The 19950-nt window shown below is 34.8% G+C and overlaps 1 protein-coding gene and 1 pseudogene across 2 annotated transcripts in view; one reads left to right on the top strand and one right to left on the bottom strand.

The window, feature by feature from the left end:
- SLC38A6 (solute carrier family 38 member 6) overlaps positions 1-19950 on the top strand; it is a 62858-nt gene that overhangs the window by 31107 nt on the left and 11801 nt on the right. For both annotated transcript variants that reach the window (XM_055303810.1, XM_055303809.1), the window contains 3 exons: positions 1261-1339; positions 12247-12329; positions 12793-12851. In XM_055303810.1, the coding sequence (XP_055159785.1) occupies positions 1261-1339; positions 12247-12329; positions 12793-12851 (221 nt within the window). The remainder of the gene's footprint in view (positions 1-1260; positions 1340-12246; positions 12330-12792; positions 12852-19950) is intronic.
- On the bottom strand, positions 15928-18369 carry LOC129495984 (60S ribosomal protein L15-like; annotated as a pseudogene).

Below are 19950 nucleotides of genomic sequence, written 5' to 3'. Positions count from 1 at the left end.
GTTTCCTGAAATATAAATAAGTAATAAAATTAATGTGCATACAGAGTACACTCTTTATTCTTCTTGGACATATTCTTGTTGCCCCTTTTTTAATATATCCTTAATATCTGGGGGAAAGAGATTATTACTCTGTTAACTGAAGTTCTGACTCCAATCATCTGGGCTTCTATATATACTTAAACATGTAAGCTTAAATTCAAGTATTTACATATAAATGAGTTCTATATTCTATAACCATATTAAAATATTTCCTAATATGATGGAAGGTTTACAGGATTTGTTTTTGATAGCTATATCAGAAATAAGATCATTATTAAAATACTATAAAAGCTAGTTCTTTCTTGGATCCTATCAGATAAAATATAAGGAATAATGTTAGCTTCATATTGTGATAGCATAATACAGATGAGCACTGTTAATAAAAATGGAATAAAAGTTGTAAGTTTTGGGCAGCCCCAGGCGGCTCAGCGGTTTAGCACCACCTTCAGCCCAGGGCCTGATTCTGGAGACCCGGCATCAAGTCCCACATCGGGCTCCCTCATGGAGCCTGCTTCTCCCTCTACCTGTGTTTCTGCCTCTCTCTCTCTCTCTCTCTCTCTCTCTCTCTCTCTCTGTGTGTGTCCCTCATGAATAAATAAATAAAATCTTTTTAAAAAAAATTTGTAAATTTTGTTCCCTTAATATGCTTCATGGTTTCCATTGAATCTTTTCTGAATCAGTTTTAGAGGACAATTTAAAATGTAACTCATTATGCATTTTGTTTTTGTTTTATAATAACGTGCATAATGTGTGTTGAGGGCAAGCAGAAACAGGGAAGAAGGGAAACTTCTGGGAGGGGGGATCTCTCTCTAGTAAGAAGAAAGTAATCAAAATTATTAGCTGTACCTATTAAACTCTTTATCAGTTATTACTAAACTAACTTCTAATACTTTGAACAGGGTTGATAACATATACAAATTCATGCAAAACTTCAAAGAAAATTTCATTTATAAATGGCCTGTAATGAAGAACCTTTCTCTTACCTAAATGGTTTGTCTTGAGTTTGAAATGTAAACACAGGATATTTAATGAGCTACCAGTTATTCTCTTCAAAGTTACTTATCTCCATTCCTGGTGTGTATATACCTTTGGGATAGTGTGGTATGAGTTAATCTTCCTCATGTTGTCAAAGCGCTAATGGACATCTGTGTTTCTAGATTATTCTTTAAATGGATAAAAAGTATAGAATTCTAATAATTACTATTTTTATCCTTTTTGCAGCTATGTCATCTTATCTTTTAATTATTAAAACAGAGCTTCCTGCTACTATTTCAGAATTTTTGTCTGGAGACCATACTGGGTAAGAAAAAATATTTCATGTTGTACCCATTAATTTATTAATTCAATAAATATTTATTAGTGATATGATAAAATAGGACAAGATGGGGAGGAACTATCTCTTGGAGAAGAGGAAAGGACAAATTTCTGGGAATATGAAAGATTGAGGTAGGTTATGGGGATGGTGGAAAGTATGGACAGTAAAGGTCTTCAACAGAGGAGAGGAGTGGATAACACTGCTGTCACTTCTTAGCAAACCACAGTGATAAAGTTACAACCACACTTGTGAGATTTCTATTCTAAAGCATGGTTTGAAAAAATAAATGATTTGCAGGGACTTAATGACTTCATTTCCTGTTTTTTAACAATATTATAAACAATATTAAAACACATTATATTTCTTTTCTCCTTTATTATTTAAAAAATACTGGGTTCTAAAGGCTATTGAATCATCTCTTTACGGTAAAAAAACAAATTTATTATACTTTTCATTGCATAGAAAAATTTTGAGAAAATATACTGGAAAAGACAGAATAAATTCTTTTAAGTGTCATCAAGTTATTTCACATAATTTCTAAACCACAACACAAAAACCTATGAGACTTTTAGATTTAAAGATTTTGCTCTAGTATTTGGACTTGTCTGGACTGCAGGGCAAGTTTTCAAAATTAACCTTTTTAGCTTTTACAACTTGGCTTCCATGAAAAAGTTTTACTTAGACAATTGCCAATACATATTTATAAGGAAAGTATGATATACTTTAGATTTGAATAGGAACTGGAAATCCTTCATGATTTTTCATCAGCAGAAGATATTGTGCCTTTGTGTAGTAGTTTATAGTTTATAGAGTTTCCACATTCATTATCACATTTGATGTTCACAACTGCCTTGCTTCCTCTACTTTTAAGTTTTATGCTTTTAGTTTGATGAACAGTTGCTATAAGAGCTCTGTGTAATTCACTTTTGCATTTTCTGTAAAAATATTCGGGACAACTTCTGTTACTCAAAAAATTCTATATGACAAATTTATTTTATAGTTTAGGGCTAAGAACTCAAGGCAATGAGAAGGAGAATCAGAAATGTTAGAGTACAAGTAGGATGACCTGTTCTATCCATATCAGTGACCTCAGGAAATTGACTTTACTTTTTCTGGCCACATAACTTAATTTCGAGGCTTAGGTTTCTTCACCGGCTTAATTGGGGGTACCAGTATTGCCCTCTTAACAAAGTTGTAGGGATGATCAGATAGGATATTATATATATACATGCTTTTGTAAGCTGATAGCATAGTGTAAATCTGGAGAATTAAGAAATGCCATAATGTGGGACACTTGGGTGGCTCCGCGGTTGGACATCTACCTTTGGCTCAGGTTGTGATCCCTGGATTCCAGGATCAAGTCCCACATTGGGTTCCCTACTGGAGTCTGCTTCACCCTCTGCCCATGTCTCTGCCTCTCTCTCTGTGTCTCTCATGAATAAATAAATAAAATCTTTAAAAAAAAAAAAGAAATTCCATAATGTTGAATGTCAAATATATCCTCAATTAAAAATAAAGAAATGTCAATAATACTAACTTATAGTAAAGGTGGATTTTCTCTGCTCTGCCAGGGAGGTCAGAGGCAAATTTGAATGTACTACATAAACTGTTCATCCTAATAGTTGTTACATGCTTGCCTTTTTCTTGCTCCTGAATTTGGTGACTTCTGTTTACTTTTTTTTTTATTGTCGTATGTCTTTATGGAAAGAGGAGGGATAAACATGCATATAAAATTTTAGAAATAATTAGGATAGTATGAGATAGAACTGCTATTAAAACTTAGGCCTTCTTTCTCTAAATATGATACTTTTACCATTGCTTTCATTTTAAATCAATTACCATTTATTTTGTTGGAGCTTTTTTTTTGAAAAAAATGAAATGGTATTTTTATATGTCATAAATGGATTTTTAAAGCTGTACTTCAAAATACTGTGGGCTGTTTGCACCATTTCTGTTTTGATGAAAATTGCACATCTCAAAAAAAAAAAAGAAAATTGCACATCTCTTTAACAGTCTCATGTTGTTTTACATATAATGTACATTTACTTATTTTGGATTTCAAAGTTGTAAAAAACATTAATAAGAGACTATATTAGTTGGTTAGAATGCAGATAAATCATTAATCTTCAAAGCTTAATTCTGTAAAATAATTAAGAAACAAATGTCATGGTAATTGGCAACTATCTGGGGGGCAGTTTATTTCTAAATAAAGTTCCATAACAATATTTCTTCTGAGATCAATGTGATATTGATATGTTTTTATTTTAGGGTTTGATTGACAATAAATTGCAGTTAAGGTCTTTCAGGTATGTTATTTTCTGGGAGATTTGATGTACCTTTGTGAAATATAAACCTTTATAAAGATGTTATCAAAAAGAAGCCTTATGTTCATAATACTCTAATTTCAAAAATTACTGTTAGAAGTCAAAAGCTATAATACTTATCCCAAACTTGTATGAGGCATTTGTATTTTTCATAGAATAATTTATATTTTAAAAATCTATGGCTGTTAAAAGTTGGAAGCTCTCTGTTAACATTTAATGATCTTGTCAGGGGAATATGATTGACACAATTAAGTTGTCTTGCATTTGAGTTACATAATTGATATGGGATGTGAGTAAGATCCTAATTCAGAACATATGATACTCTTGTTCCATTCCATTCGAGAATGAAATTAAAGCAACTTATAAATAAATCTGGTTTTCATTAAAATATGGAAAAAAGCAACTGCATGCCAAAGCATTTGCAATACAGCTAAGGATTTATACTCTATATTTCATACTTGGAACATTTTTATCATATAGGATTAAATCCACAGATCAAACAAGTTTTTTAGGAAGTATAAAACTTTTTACTCTAATTCTTTTGGCTTTAAGGAATGTATATTTAGATTACAGTAGGAAAACAGGGGTTCTGTTAGATAATTTTTCCCCCTTAGGAAAAAATTTAAGGTTAGTATATTCTTCTAAAACCTTGATTTATAAAATATACTTATTTAATATGTGCTTTTTGAGATTACTTTTTACTGGTTCATATTTCTCAGGCTGGGTTTTATTTTGCAAGTTTAATCATCCCTGTTCTTTGGAAAATATCCATTTCCAAACACAATTCAGTTGACTGTGACACGCACATCAAATCTAAACTAGCTTTAGTGTGCATTACTGAATTGCCCTATGGTTGAATGATAAAGAAAAGCACTGTATTTACATTGGCTTTATTAATGCACCTTAATAAGTATAAGAAATGATTAATAATAACCAGTAGCCAAGCCAGGGATAGAGAAACTATATTTGGCAATAACGTTCTTTTCATATTAGGAATTTAAAATTCAGTCCTGTGACGAGGAGAGTATACAGAAAAACACAATCTTAAGAAAAATGAGGCAGTATCTGAAAAATAGAGTAAACTCAGAGTGACTATTCAAGAGTAGAGATTGGGAGCTCCTGGGTGGCTCAGTCAGTTAAGCGTCCAACTCTTAGTTTCAGCTCAGGTTATGATCTCTGCTTATGAAATGGAGACTGCCCTCTGCCTCTCTCCCTCTCCTTCTGCCCCTCCCTCTTCTCCAGCTCATGCACACACTCTAAAATAAAGAAATCTTTAAAATAGTGAAGATTATTTCCATTGCTCTTGTCACTAAGATCATTCTCATCCTTTTGCTGCTTTCACAGACGTATAAAATGAAGCTTAGCCAAATAATCTCTGAGGTCTCTTCTTGTGCTAACATACCATAACTGTCATGCTGAGAGACTGCCGGGAGGAGGTGACCTTGTCTTCAGTCCCACAGTTCAGTGCTTTGGGTGGTCTCATGGCTTCTGGGCATGAGTGAATTATGATCTGGCATAGTATAATTGTAATAGTCTAAGTTATAAAGTTCAGGATTTCAAAACGTTTCTTTATCCTTATGCAAGAGAAAAAAGTCTTTGGTCCTAAGGATTGTGTTCTCTGCACAACTCCACCTTCGTGACAGTAGGAACAGCAGAACTAACAGATGGAATCTGCTCTGGTGTTCCATTGGGCCTTTTTTTTCCTGACACTGCAATTGTCTAGGTCTGATATTGGGTCCCAAAAGGAAGGAGATTTTAGGCATAGAGCCCTGGGCTTTTTGCCAGCTTCAGAAATTTAGTTGCCAAGTATTCCTCAGTGAGGGATATTTTGAAGTTCCCATTCTGACACTTATTCAAGAGTGACTGGAAGATCAACATGTCCAGTATCATTTTGTATTCTTAATATGTGTACCCTTAGGTCCTCCTGCATGCAGGAATTGAGAGGCATGTGCAAATGCAAAGAGCACAGCTTCAGGTCTGTTAGTACTAGAAATACTTGTGCACAGGTTTTAGTTTCGGACATTTCCTAAAGACATGAATTCGAGTGAAAAAGGGAAAAGTGTGATCATGGTACTATTTCTGCTGCTGCTCCTTCTTTTGTTCTGTTTAAAAGGAAGTTGTTGGCATCTACCAATGCCTACTGCATTATAAAGGACTTCCTCTTAAACCAGGAAATAAAAGACACAGTGAATCATGTAGTCCTTGTTAGAAGCCAGGGGTTGAAACCGGTGTAGAAGAAAACTTACTTAGTTACTTACTTACTTACTTACTTACTTACTTACTTTTTCTTTCTTTCTTTGTTTCTTTCTTTGTTTATTTCTCCTTCCTTCCTTCTTTCCTTCCTTCCTTCCTTCCTTCCTTCCTTCCTTCCTTCTTCCTTCCTTCCTTCCTCCTTTTCCTTTCCTTCCTTTTCTTTCTTTCTTTCTTTCTTTCTTTCTTTCTTTCTTTCTTTCTTTCCCTTCCTTTTTAATTTGAGATATAATTAACATATAACGTTTAGCATATAACACCATAAATTTAAGGTGTACAAGATTTTGATACACTTACACATTTCGATATGGTTACCACAGTAGTGTTAGCTAACCCCTCCATCACGTTATATTTAAGATCTAATCTCTTATTAGCAACTTTCAGGTATGTAATACATTATTGTTAACTACAGTCACAATGCTATATGTAGGTTAGATCCCCAGAACGTATTCATCCTGTAACTGCAAGTTTGTACCATTTGACCAATATCTCAGTTTCCTTGCCTCCTCCTCCCCAGCCCCACTGGTAACCACCATTCTACTCTGTTTCCCATGAGTTTGGCTTTTTTTTAATTCTATATATAAGTGATAAACTGTAATGATGTTTTTCTGCCTGTCTTATGTCACTTAGTTCTCAGAGTCCATCCATTGACACAAATGGCAAGATTTCCTTCTTATGGCTGAATAATATTTCATTATATATATATATATAATATTCCATTATATATATATACACATTATTCCATTATATATATACACACACACATATATACATATATATATATATACACACATACATACACTCTACACACACACCCCACATCTCCTTTATTTATCTACTGGCACTTAGGTTGTTTCCATATCTTAGCTATTGTGAATAATACTGCAATAATTATGGAAATGCAAATTTCTTTTTGATATCCTGTTTTCATTTCCTTTGAATATAATCACATGGAGGTGGCATTGCTGGATTATATGGTAGTTCTATTTTTTTTTAAGATTTATTCATTTATTTGAGAGAGAGACAGCATATGTGCGTGCATGAGCAGGGAGAGGGACAAAGGGAGAGGGAAAAAAATCCTCAAGCAGACTCCTGGCTGAACACTCTTGATGCCAGGCTCCATCCCAGAACCCTGAGATCATGACCTGAGCTGAAATCAAGAGCTAGGGGCTGAACCAACTGAGCCATCCAGATGCTCCTATTTTTAATTTTTTAGGAAACTCCATACTATTTTCCATAGTGGCTGAACCAGTTCACCTTCTCACTAACAGTGCAAAAGACTCCTTTATTTCCACTTCCTCACAAACACTTGTTATTTCTTATCTTTTTCATACCCATAATAACTGTGGTTTTAATTTGTATTTCTGTGATGATTAGTGATGTTGAGCATCTCTTCACCTACTTGTTGACCATTTGTATGTCCTCTTTGGAAAAAATGGCTGTTGATTTCCTCTGCACATTTTTAAATTGGATTGTTCAATTTTTTTTTTGCTATTGTTTGAGTTCTTTATATATTTCAGCTATTAACCGCCTATATGGTTTGCAAATACTTTCTCTCATTCCATAGATATCCTCTTCATTTTGTTTATTGTTTCTTTTGCTGTGAAAAAGCTTTTTAGTTTGATGTAGTCCCACTTATTTTTACTTTTGTTGCTTGTGCTTTTGGTGTCATAACCAAAAAATTATTGCCAGGGCCAATGTCAAGGAGCTTTCCCCCTATGTTTTCTTGTGGAAGTTTTATGGTTTCAGATATTACATTTAAGTCTTTAATCCATTTCAACTTAATTTTTGTGAGCGTTATAAGATAGGGGTCTAATTTTATTTTTCTGCAGGTGTTTATTCAGTTTTCCTAACACCATTTATTGAAGAGACTTTTTTTTAAGATTTTATTTATTTATTCATGAGATACACACAGAGAGAGAGAGAGGCAGAGATGCAGGCAGAGGGAGAAGCAGGCTGCATGCAGGGAGCCTGACATGGGACTCAATCCCGTGTCTCCAGGATCACGCCCTGGGCTGAAGGCGGCGCTAAACCGCTCAGCCACCCAGGCTGCCCTGAAGAGACTTTTTTCCCTATTGAACACTCTTGGCTCCCTTGCCAGATATTGGCTGGCTCTTTATCTGCACAGAGTTATTTCTGGGCTATTTTTAATGCCTGTACTATACTGTTTTGATTACTAGAGCAGCTTTGTGTAGTTAGTTTGAGATCAGAAAACTGTGATGCTTTGTTTTCTCTCTCAGAATTGCTTTGGCTGTGTGGGATCTTTTGTGGTTCCATACAGATTTTAGCATTAATGTTCTATTTCTATAAAAACATATCATTCAGATCTTGATAGAGATTACATTAACTATAGATGGCTTTAGGTAGTATGACATTTTAACAAATTAATTTTTCCTATCCTTGAATGACAGGATATCTTTCCATTTGTGTCTTCTTCAATTTCTGTTATTAAAGTCTTCTCATAGTTTTCAGTATACTGATCTACTTCCTTGGTTAAATTTATTTCCACGCATTTTATTGTTTTTGAGGCTGGGTAAATGGGATTGTTTTATTTCTTTTTTAGATATTTTGTTGTTAGTGTATAAAAATGTAACTAATTTTTGCGTGTTACTTTTGTATCCTGCAACTTTACTGAATGTGTTAATTAGTCCTAACAGCTGTTTGGTTGAATCTTTAGGATACCCTTTATATAAAATTATATGATCAACAAATAAAGGCAGATATACTATTTCCTTTCCAGTTTGGATGTTCTTTATATTTATTATCTTGCCTAATTTGTTCTAGCTAGGATTTCCAGTACTATGTTCAATAAGAGTGGTGAGAGTGGGCACCCTGATCCTAGAGAAAAAGCTTTCAACTCCTGAGTATGATGTTAGCTGTGGGTTTGTCATATATGGCCTTTATTATGTTGAGGTATGTTCCTTCTATACCAAATTTTGTTGAAGGCTTTTATTATAAAAGGTTACTACATTTTGTCAAATGCTTTCTCTACATCTATTGAGATGATTATATGATTTTTGTCTTTCATCTTATTAATGTGCTGTATCACATTTATTGATTTGCATGTGTCCAATCTCCCTTGCATTCCAGGGATAAATTCCACTTAATCATAGTGAATGATCTTTTTAATGTGCCATTGAATTTAGTTTGCTAATATTTTGTTGAGGATTTTTGCATCTGTGTTCATCAGGGATATTGATGTTTAGTTTTGGCTTTTTGTAGTGTCCGTATCTGGCTTTCATATTAGAGTATGCTACCCTTGTCAAATGAGTTTGGGAGTATTCCCTCCTCTTCAGTTTTTTTGAAGAGTTTGAGAATTATTGGCATAAATTCTTCTTTAAATATTTGATAGAATTCACCAATAAAACAATTTGGTCCTGGGCTTTTCTTTGTTGGGAAGTTTTTGATTTCTGATTCATTGTCTTTACTCCTTATTGCTCAGTTCATATTTTCTATTTCTTATCATTTAACTTTGATGTGTTATATACTTTAGGAATTTATCTATTTTCTTAATTTAACATGTCAGTGGGCAACTTTAGCTGCCTGGTAGAAAAGAGGATGCATTTTCACCAACTGAGAATTCTCAGAGTATCTACCAAATGATTTGAAAAAATAACCCCTATTGTCTTTGATGTTCCACCTGCATATTGGCATTAATTTTACTTTGTTACTATTGTGCTTCTGTATATATGTATATGTTTCAGTGAAAATGGTTACAGAAAATATAGAAAAGAAAGCAGATAAAAATCATACACAATACCATCTTACCTAATAATTGTTTATTTCCTTTTAATTTTTCTCAATAAACTTTTTATTTATTTTTAATAAAGCTTTTTAAAACATAGATAATAGCCATATATTTTTTATTTTTATCATTATTATTTTCCATTTTATTAAACTGTCTTTTTTAAAAAACTGTATACAATTCCACTGAATATGCTTTTATTGACCTAGTATTTTCTGTTGTTAAACATATAGGACTTTCCTCCAACTTAATGTTATAGGAATGTTGTGTTCATAGCTTCATGCCCATAGAATTCTTTATATTATAGATTATTTTCTTAGATTGCCAAATTTTTATTGCTTTTGTTATATAATGTCATTGTTTTTCCAGAAGAAGTACTAATTGACAAGATAGCACTGCATGAAGGACCACTTATGCCACATTCTTGAATATTACTTTTTGAATAATTTTACTAGCTTAATTTCAGCAGCTTCATATTTATTTCTTTAATTAGTACCAGAGATTTTTGATTTTTCTTCATGTGTATTTACTGGTTATACTTCTTTCATGAATTGTTTGTCCTTTATATACTAAAAAGTATTTCTAAAATTTTTTTATAAATTTCCACTCATGTATTTTATATCAGAAAATTGAAACCATCTATATGCAAAGAGAAGACAAAAATTACTCATATTGCTACCACAGAGAAATATCTACTTCTATCGTTCTAAGTATATCCTTATGACCTATTTTTAAACATTCATCCAGTTTTTTTATGTAATCAAATACATCATCACACTTTTAATCTACCTTTTTTTTCATTTAATATTCTAATACCTTCATATGAAATATGTAATACTTTTTTTCCTGGTAATTCATACTCTTTCTTGAAAATTTGAAAAATATAGAAAACTGTAAAGAAGAAAAATTACCCATCATTCTACCACCCAGAGATGATGGCTATCAGTATGTTGCAGTTCTTTTCCATTTTTTGATGAATCTATACTTTTCCTCAAAATTGCTAATCATGCTATTTATATGTTTATGATGTTTTCATATCATTATATTATTTATTATATTATTCATTATATTGTTATACCTGTAAAATTTTCTTTTTAATGATTGTCCCATAGTCCCATCATTTGTTTTAAAATTGTCATGATCTTAGGTTTTTTGTTTTTTTGTTTTTAAAGATTTTATTTATTCATGACAGACACAGAGAGAGATACAGAGACATAGGCAGAGGAAGAAGCAGGCTCCTTGTGAGGAGCCCGATGTGGGACTTGATCCCAGGACCCCGGGATCATGACCTGAGCCAAAGGCAGACACTCAACCATTGAGCCACCAAGGCACCCTGATCTAGATGTTTCTGATTTTCAGTATTTTAAATGTTTTCAGTAAACATCTTTTTACAAATATTTTTGTTTTTATTGCTGTTTGTTTGTTTATTTATTTTTTAAGTAGGCTCCACACCCAGCATGGAGCCCAATGCAAGCTTGAACTCATGACCCTGAGATCAAGACCTGAACTGAAGTGCTAAAATCAAGAGTCAGGCACGTAACTGATCTGCCTAGAGGCCCCAACTGATTGATTGATTGATTATTTATTTATTTAATTATATTTTGAGAGAGAGTGCACACATGAGCAGGAGGAGGGACAGAGGGAGATGGGGGAAATAGACTCTTAAGCAGCCTCCATACACAGCACAGAGCCATCTGGGGCTTGATCTCACAACCCTGAGATCATGGCCAAAATCAAGAGTCAGATGCTTGACCAACTGAGGCACCCCTGATTGTTTATTTTCAATAGTATTTTATACAGAGTTGAATATTTGAAGTCTTTTGATATTTCTTGCCAAATTGCTTTCCAGAAAGGTAATATATACAATTTTTACCTGCACCAGTTTTAAAGATTTATTTATTTGAGAGACAGAAAGAGGGATGCCTGGGTGGCTCAATGATTGAGCATCTGCCTTTGGCTCAGGGCATGATCCCCACGTCCTGGAATCCAGTCCCACATCAGGCTTTCCGCGGGGAGCCTGCTTCTTCCTCTGCCTATGTCTCTGCCTTTCTCTGCGTGTCTCTCATGAATAAATAAATTTAAGAATCTTAAAAAAAAAAAAAGAGTGAAAGAGAGAGAGAGAGAGCACGTGCGCCTGTGCACAAGCGGGGGGGGGGGGCAGAGGAAAAGGGAGAGAGTCCTTAAGCAGACTCTTTGCTGAACATGAAGGCTCACCTGGGGCTCTTTCCTGGAACCCTGAGATCATGAAGAGCCATAACAAGAGCCAGACTCTTAACCAACTGAGCCACCTAGAGCCCCTACCTTTATCAACTTTGTGCACACCTTTTCATTCCTCAACAACACTGACTATTGTCTTTTAAATACTTGCTAATTTGGTAGTTGAAAAATGGCATTTCATTGTTTTGATATCTTTCTTAAATATAAATTAATAAGTAATAGAATTTCACAAGAACATATTGTAACGAAAGGAAGTAGGCGTTTCCTAATGGTTATAACTGTGTGTGTGTGTGTGTGTGTGTAAATACAAACACCAGATTCCTCTGCCTAAAATAGGACTTTTTTTTTCCTAATAGGTCTTGGTATCTTGATGGACAAACACTACTAATAATCATTTGTGTTGGTATTGTGTTCCCTCTTGCACTTCTTCCTAAAATAGGTAAGTATTTAGAGAAGAGGGCAGTTTTTGGAAGGAAGGATGAAAAAAGATAATGTTAAGGGGCTTTTAAATTTCATAGTACCACATTTTTAGCAGAAGGGTGGTAGTGAATAATTTTGAACTTGGACTTATTTTAGGTTGTTCAGCCTTCAGCCTTGCCTTGTTAGCCTATTACTCGGTTTGCAGTAGTATTTTGTCTGCCCCACTAAAATAAAATCTTTACAGTGGAACATTAAAGACCAGCCTTTCCTTACAGTGTACCATTAGTGGTAAGCCAGTTCCAATTCTGCTGTACAGAGCTGCATAAATGATCTGTGACAGATAGTTGGAATGTTGTTATTCTCAGCCTAAGCCCCAGATACCAAGCACTGTAATAGAAAACATGCCCACGATATATAGCTTTAGCCGTATGTTAGGATCACTTTCCTTATAAATTGCTTTTTATTTTACTGTTATTTTACAGGCTTTCTTGGCTACACAAGTAGTTTATCATTTTTCTTTATGGTGTTCTTTGCTCTTGTGGTAAGTTTAAAATATAATATATTGCTTATCTCCTCACTGAAATTGAACTTGTTGTGTTAATGCCTTTTTTTTTTTTAAGATTTTACTTATTTATTCATGAAACACAGAGAGAGGGTCAGAGACATAGGCAGAGGGAGAAGCAGGCTCCATTCAGGGAGCCCTATGTGGGACTCAATCCCTGGACCCAGGATCATGCCCTGGGCTGAAGGCAGGCGCTCAACTACTGAGCCACTCAGGCATCCCAATGTCTTCTTTTTTTAACTCTGTTTTCTGTCAGAGTTTTATTTCAGTGTGTTATTAAAGTACTTTTATTCCACAAAATTATTTCATTATTGTCTGTATTTTGAAGAGGCTTAGCTAGAGCATTGTTTCAAATTCAGTATCTCTTTTGGTTAACTAGAAAGGAGAGCACACTGATTCTGTTAAACCTTACGTGAAGTTTAATTCTTTGTATAAGTGTGTGTATAGGTTTATTTCTGAATAATACTGGGTACGTAAATGATTAAACTCTTCCTTGTTACTGAAAAATGAGTGAAAGAAAGGAGCGACACAACACACCAGTAGTTAAAACATATTATAGAGGCAGATTTTCAAGCTGTCACAACAATTTCAGATGCATTTGATTTAGGTTAAATTATCTTCTGGGATGCAAAGATAAAACAACTTTAGATTATTAAATGAAGTGGAAGTAACCCTGGTTTTAGTGTACCAAAATACTTATACTTTAATGGATGCTTTTAAAACTAAAATACTTAACAGTGTTTATATTTAATCATTTGTTGAATTTATCAGTATTAAAAGTTGTTACTTTCCCCACCTCAAATTGTCTGGCTTCTATCTTAGAAGTAAATTAATTGAACACATACTTTTTTCCCCTTTAATTTAATGTAGATATAACTGACATAGAGCACTGTATAAGCTTAAGGTGCACAGTATAAAGACTTAACTTACAGATATAGCAGAGTGATCACCGTAATAAGTTTAGGTAACATCCATAAACATGTATTTTTTACACTTCACATTAAAAAGAGAAATAACAGTTATTTTCACCATAAATGGATTTTTTTGCAGTGGTACTTTATTAATTTTCTGGTATAGTTGACACAGTGTTTTTTTTTTGACACAGTGTTATATTAGCTTCAGGTGTACAACATAATGATTTCAATAAATTTATACATTATGCTGTACTCACCATAACTGTAGCTGGCATCTGTCACCATCCAGTGCTATTACAATATCATTGGCTATATTCCTTATGCTGGACCTTTTATTTCCATACTTATTCATTCCATAACTGGAAGTCTGTTTCTCCCATTTCCTTTCATCCATTTTGCTCATCCCCCCCTTCCCTTCCCTCTGGCCACCATCAGTTTGTTCTCTGTATTTATAGCTCTGATTCTGCTTTTTCTTTGTTTATTCATTTGTTTTTTTAGATTCCACATAGGAGTGAAATCATATGGTATTTGTCTTTTTCAGTCTGACTTATTTATTTCACTTAGCAAAATACCCTCTAGGTCCATCTATGTTGTTGAAAATGGCACTATTTCATCCTTTTTTGTGGCTGTGTGATATTCTATTGTGTATACACATACACATACACACACACACATCTTCCTTATCCATTTGTCTATTGATGTATATTTAGGTTGCTCCCGTATCTTGGCTATTGTAAATAGTGCTTCAGTAAACAGAGGGGTGCATATATATCTTTTCTTTGGGTAAATACCTGATAGTGGAATATTGAATCATATGGTATTTCTATTTTAAATATTTTGGGGAACCTCCATGTGGTTTTCTACAGTGGCTGTACCAATTTACATTTCCTTCCACAGTGCCTGAGGGTTCTTTTTCTTACCACATCTTCACTAATACTTGTTATTTCTTGTCTTTTCGATTTTAGTTATTCCGATAGGCAATAACTCATTATGGTTTTGATTTGCATTTCCCTGAATTAGTGATACTCAGCATCCTTTTATGTGTCCATTGGCCATCTGTATGTTTTCTTTGGAAAAATGTCTATTCAAGTCCTCCGCCATTTTTAAATTGGATTTTTTTTTTTTTGGCATTGAGTTGTATACGTTCTTTATGTATTTTGGATACTCCTTATCAGGTATATCATTTGCAGATATGTTCTCCCATTCGGTAGGTTTCCTTTTTGTTTTGTTGGCATTTCTTTAGCTGTGCAAAAGCTTTTTTTTTTTTTTTTATGTAGTCCAAATAGTTTATTTTTGCTTTTGTTTCCCTTGCCTTATGATACATGTCTAGAAAAATGTTGCCCATGGCTAATGTCAGAGAAGTTACTGCCTGTTTTCTCTTCTAGGAATTTTATGGTTTTAGGTCTCATATTTAATCCTAATTAAAGGTCTTTAGTCCATTTTAAGTCTATTTTTCTTATAGTATTAGAAAATAGTCCAGTTTCATAAACTGATTGTTGAGAAGCATCTGTATGGTTAGGAATGACCTATGTATGCGAATAAACATATGGGTGCAAAAGAATCAATCTAGATAACACTAAATTTTTTCCTCACAGATAATTGGCAATCCAAGCATTGCATAGGTAAGAATAATTTGGTTTTTATAGCCAATAGTTTGAAGCATATGAGACGTATTGATATAATACATCTTTTGTACTTTTCACAATATTCATTTCTGCCATGGCAGATACTTTTAAATTTGATGCAGATTTCTTACTGTAGCAGTCATATGGAAATAATGTCCTTATTCTGCACTTATTGTAATGCTTTACAAACCATCTGCTCAGATTTTTACCTGTGAGCAAAATTTAAATTGATCTATAATGGAACAATGAAGACACTGTACACTTTTTTAAGTTCCCTTTAATTCTGACATTTATTTTAAACTTCCTAAATAATTATGTTTTGAAATACATAACGGTTAGGGAAAGGAAACGTGTATATTAACCCAGATTTTTTAGAATGGTGTCAGTGGCTCCATTTATTTTTGTCAATATGTATTTACAAATCTATATAATATCTGTATTACATTTTTGAAATATTTCTTTTTTTTACATTTTAAAAATATTTTAATATAAAAATTTTAAAAATCAGTCCAGAAATCTTACTTTATGCTCTCCAAATAATGTAAATTGGAACTTACAGTCTTTTTTAAAAAAAATCTGATCAAAGCCAACTTTAATCTTCTATCCTCACATTTAAAAGGTTATTTGATGGCTACCAGTTTCCCAATTCTAGCATTGGCTACTAGCTTACAAATCTTAAGGTAAATTCTCCTCATTTACCTAATGTTTAATTTCTACTAGTTTTAGTATACACTGGTATAAATACCATTACTGACTACTTTTATGAAATTCAGTATTCTACATATCCCATGGAGTCATGGGATAGAATCAGGAGCCTCCACCATGAACCTCAGTGGTACTGTGGAGATCAAGACAATTTTGCTTAGGTTGAGCAGGATTCATTTTCATTTTTTTTAAGATTTTATTCATTCAGTCATGATAGACATAGAGAGAAAGAGAGGCAGAGACACAGGCAGAGGCAGAAGCAGGCCCCATGCTGGGAGCTCAATGCGGTATACCATCCCGACCCCAGGATCATGCCCTGGGCCAAAGGCAGGCGCTGAACCGCTGAGCCACCCCGGGATCCCCAGGATTTATATTCATTGTGAGAACCCTCTCACAATGGCTTTTTTTTTTTTTTTAATTTATTTATGATAGTCACACAGAGAGAGAGAGAGGCAGAGACTTAGGCAGAGGGAGAAGCAGGCTCCACGCACCGGGAGCCCGATATGGGACTCGATCCCAGGTCTCCAGGATCGCGCCCTGGGCCAAAGGCAGGCGCCAAACCGCTGCGCCACCCAGGGATCCCTCACAATGGCTTTAATTCTAAAAATGGTGGCATTCTTTTAAAGTATTCTTTCAAAACCAGCAGTTACTTAAATGAAATACTGGATTAAACCTAAAAATATGGACCCTTTATTATTCCGCATCTGATCATGGTAAGAGATTAGGATGTTCTTCACATTTCCAAGAAAAATCCAATTTAAAAAGCTTGTTCTTACCGAACCCCTAAAAACAACCATTTGAGAGTAAACCAGCTGAGCATCACATCACCCCAACGAAGTGTAGGTTTCATTACATGCACCAACAAATGATGTGGCTAGCTTCTGCATTCCACTTTTTTTTTTAAGATTTTATTTATTTATTCATGAGAGAGAGAGAGGGGCAGAGACAGAGGAGAAGCAAGCTCCTCACAGGGAGCCCAATGCAGGACTCAATCCCCAGACCCTACATCACACCCTGAGCTGAAGGCAGACACTCAACCGCTAAGCCACCCAGGTGTCCCTGCATTCCACTTATAGAATTTATTTTACACCTAGTATACCAAACAGCATTTTAAGCACTGGCATATAAACTCCCTGATGACATAAAGCAAAGACAAAAATATTTATCCTATTAAAACAAGACACGCCATCACAGTCTTCAAACATTATTACACTTTAGCTTTCATAATTTGACAGTGCATTCATGCAACAATCTGCAGACAACTCATTTTAACAAAGAACACTTTGAAGCAATTATGACTGAACTACATCATTTCTTAGATAAGGATTTTACCAACATTACTTACTTAAACATTACTTAAATTAGCGGTAACAGTGGAACTAGGGAGTCTTCTCCATGCTGCACAGCAGGAACCATTGAGAGTGTGTGAAACTTGTGACTTCTCACCACTCCTGCGGCCTGCAGATGGCGGCCCTCATGTTGCCCTGTGCTTGTGGACTGGTTTGGTGATCCACCGGATGTTTCTTCTGATAACTTTACGGAATGGATTAATGAGAATAACCTCAAAGAATTTGTACATGGAATCTTCACCAACCCAGTAAGAATTCAGGACCCCCAGAGTCCCAAGTGGCATCCAGCTCACTCCTATGCAACTGATTGAAGGCTTCTGGCAAACATTAGCTGGTTAGCACCATGTTGGACAGCCTTGGTTGAGGTCTCACCATTAGGAATGGCGTTTGGGGCCACTATGTTGAATCTGATATGACATAACCTTGCTTGGCCTTGTACCCCACCAGCTTGCCCGGGGTGGAGGATGGCGAGGGATGTCCTAAGGAGAGAGAGAGGGCTGTCAGTAGCAGCAGCAGCACACCCATAGAAGAAAGTACATTACGTTGCACTGCTTCTTCATAGCTTCTGAATGTACTTGTAAGCACCCATCTTGACTGACCTTTGAGCTTATGCCTATACCAGATGGAAAGAAAAACGTACAGTTTTGTTTTGTTTTTAAGTGGGCTCCAGGCTAGGCTCGAATTCACCACCCTGAAATCAAGACCTGAGCAGAGAGCAAGAGTCTAAAGCTCAACCAATTGAGCCACCCAGGCACCTCAAAACTTAAGAATCTGGATTGTCCCAGATCTTTATTTTGCATAAAAATTTTAACGTAAAAAAATGTTAACTTAAAATTTTGCCCTCTCTGAAATATCTAAAATTTATAAAATCTATTTTATTTTAGCAGTGGTTCAGAATGTCAGTAACCAGGTGAGTTTACCTTTTTTGGTCCATTTTAGAAAACAAATGGATTGCCACTGTTTCCAAAAGTTCTGTCTTAAGTAATATTTTAGAGTAAGCCAGTAATCAAAACAGAAAACAATTTGTGGTCAGAAGGTTTGCTTGTTCCAAGGACTAAGTGAGGCATGATAGCTGCCTCAGACTTGTGGACACTGCTCTTAAGACTCTATCAATCTCATAGGGGAGATAGGAAAAATTAATTGGAAAACAATAGAGAACAATGTAGACAACACATAATTATTGATTTATATGCTTCAGAATAAGAAATGCAGCAGTTAAAAGGAGGGAAGGATATTAAACTTGAGCTGAGCCTTGAAGGATGGGAAGAACTTAGAAAGAGAAAAGAGCCTTTGTGCAAGTGAATTTAATCTTCTTTTCCCCTTTGTCTCTCTAACCCCTGGAGTTATCTTCTTACCATGTTCTGTCTTCAACTTGAGTAAGGACTCCCTGTCATGCTCTGTTGTTGGGTATCTTCATAGTCCAGTTCTGCACTCTATAGAACAGCACCTTTTGCCATCCCACTGTGTGGACTTAGGCATGGGATGGGTCTCTGCAGTGAAATTGGCTATAGTAATCAAAGTTTATATTAATATAAAACCAAACTGCTAATGATCTTTTCATTAACTAGAAATTCATTGAAAAATGAATGCAAAAATCATTATATTGTATTTTGGAGCCTTGTTTTGAAACATTTTGATTTGCCAGCCAAGTAATAATAGCTGATAAAATAAATGAGCTAGCTTACACTCCGGCCTTGTCAGAGTACTTGGTGCACAAGTGCTCAGTGCACGGTTGCCACCTTGCCACACAGCTGTCAGTTGGGGAAGGGGGTGTGCTGCATCGAGCTCAAGGAAGGGCTGAAGAGAGAGACCAGTGGCAACGGAGACTAGTGTCTGCCCTACCCCATCCTCATCCTTCTTTGAAAAGATACCAAAAAATATATGTGAAATTATTGCTTTTGATTTTTTTCCTCTTGGTAAACTGACCATTTGATTTTATTTCATGTTGCAAACTTACCTAGAAATATCAAAGCAACTGGCTCAGTTTATCTTTTGTTTCTTTTTATTTTATCTTGGTGAGGGTTTTAATTAAGACTCCTTCTTTAGTTCACTCATTAGCTTAATTCTAAAAATCAACATTTTCTTAGGTTTGTTTTATCACTATATAAAACTTGGTTTGAATTAGTTAAAATCTAAAACTAGATAAATACGGAATAGGAATAGTATTTACTTATTGGTCTCCTGCTAAGCACAAATGCTCTCTTTATTCTCCCTTGCCCTTGGGTCTCAGCTGGGAGCAAATATTTACAGAGTAAATAAAATGCTCTGAAACCACTGCAACAATGGTAATGTCAACAGGACCACAACTGTAGGTCTAGGAAAAGGATGGCCACCATTCAGAGTAAAATCCTGAGATCTTCTCATTGATTCTTTCGGAGAAATAACATTCCTTTGGATTTCTTTTAATTTTTAAAAAATTTCTTTTTACCAGCTGGAGTTCACCTGCTATGTGGTGTTATTCTTAGCCCACTTTATCTACATTTAC

The sequence above is a fragment of the Nyctereutes procyonoides genome, unplaced genomic scaffold (genome assembly GCF_905146905.1).
Source record: "Nyctereutes procyonoides isolate TBG_1078 unplaced genomic scaffold, NYPRO_anot_genome, whole genome shotgun sequence".
NCBI classification, from domain to species: Eukaryota; Metazoa; Chordata; class Mammalia; order Carnivora; family Canidae; genus Nyctereutes; species Nyctereutes procyonoides.
This window is presented reverse-complemented; position numbering and strand designations above follow the sequence as displayed.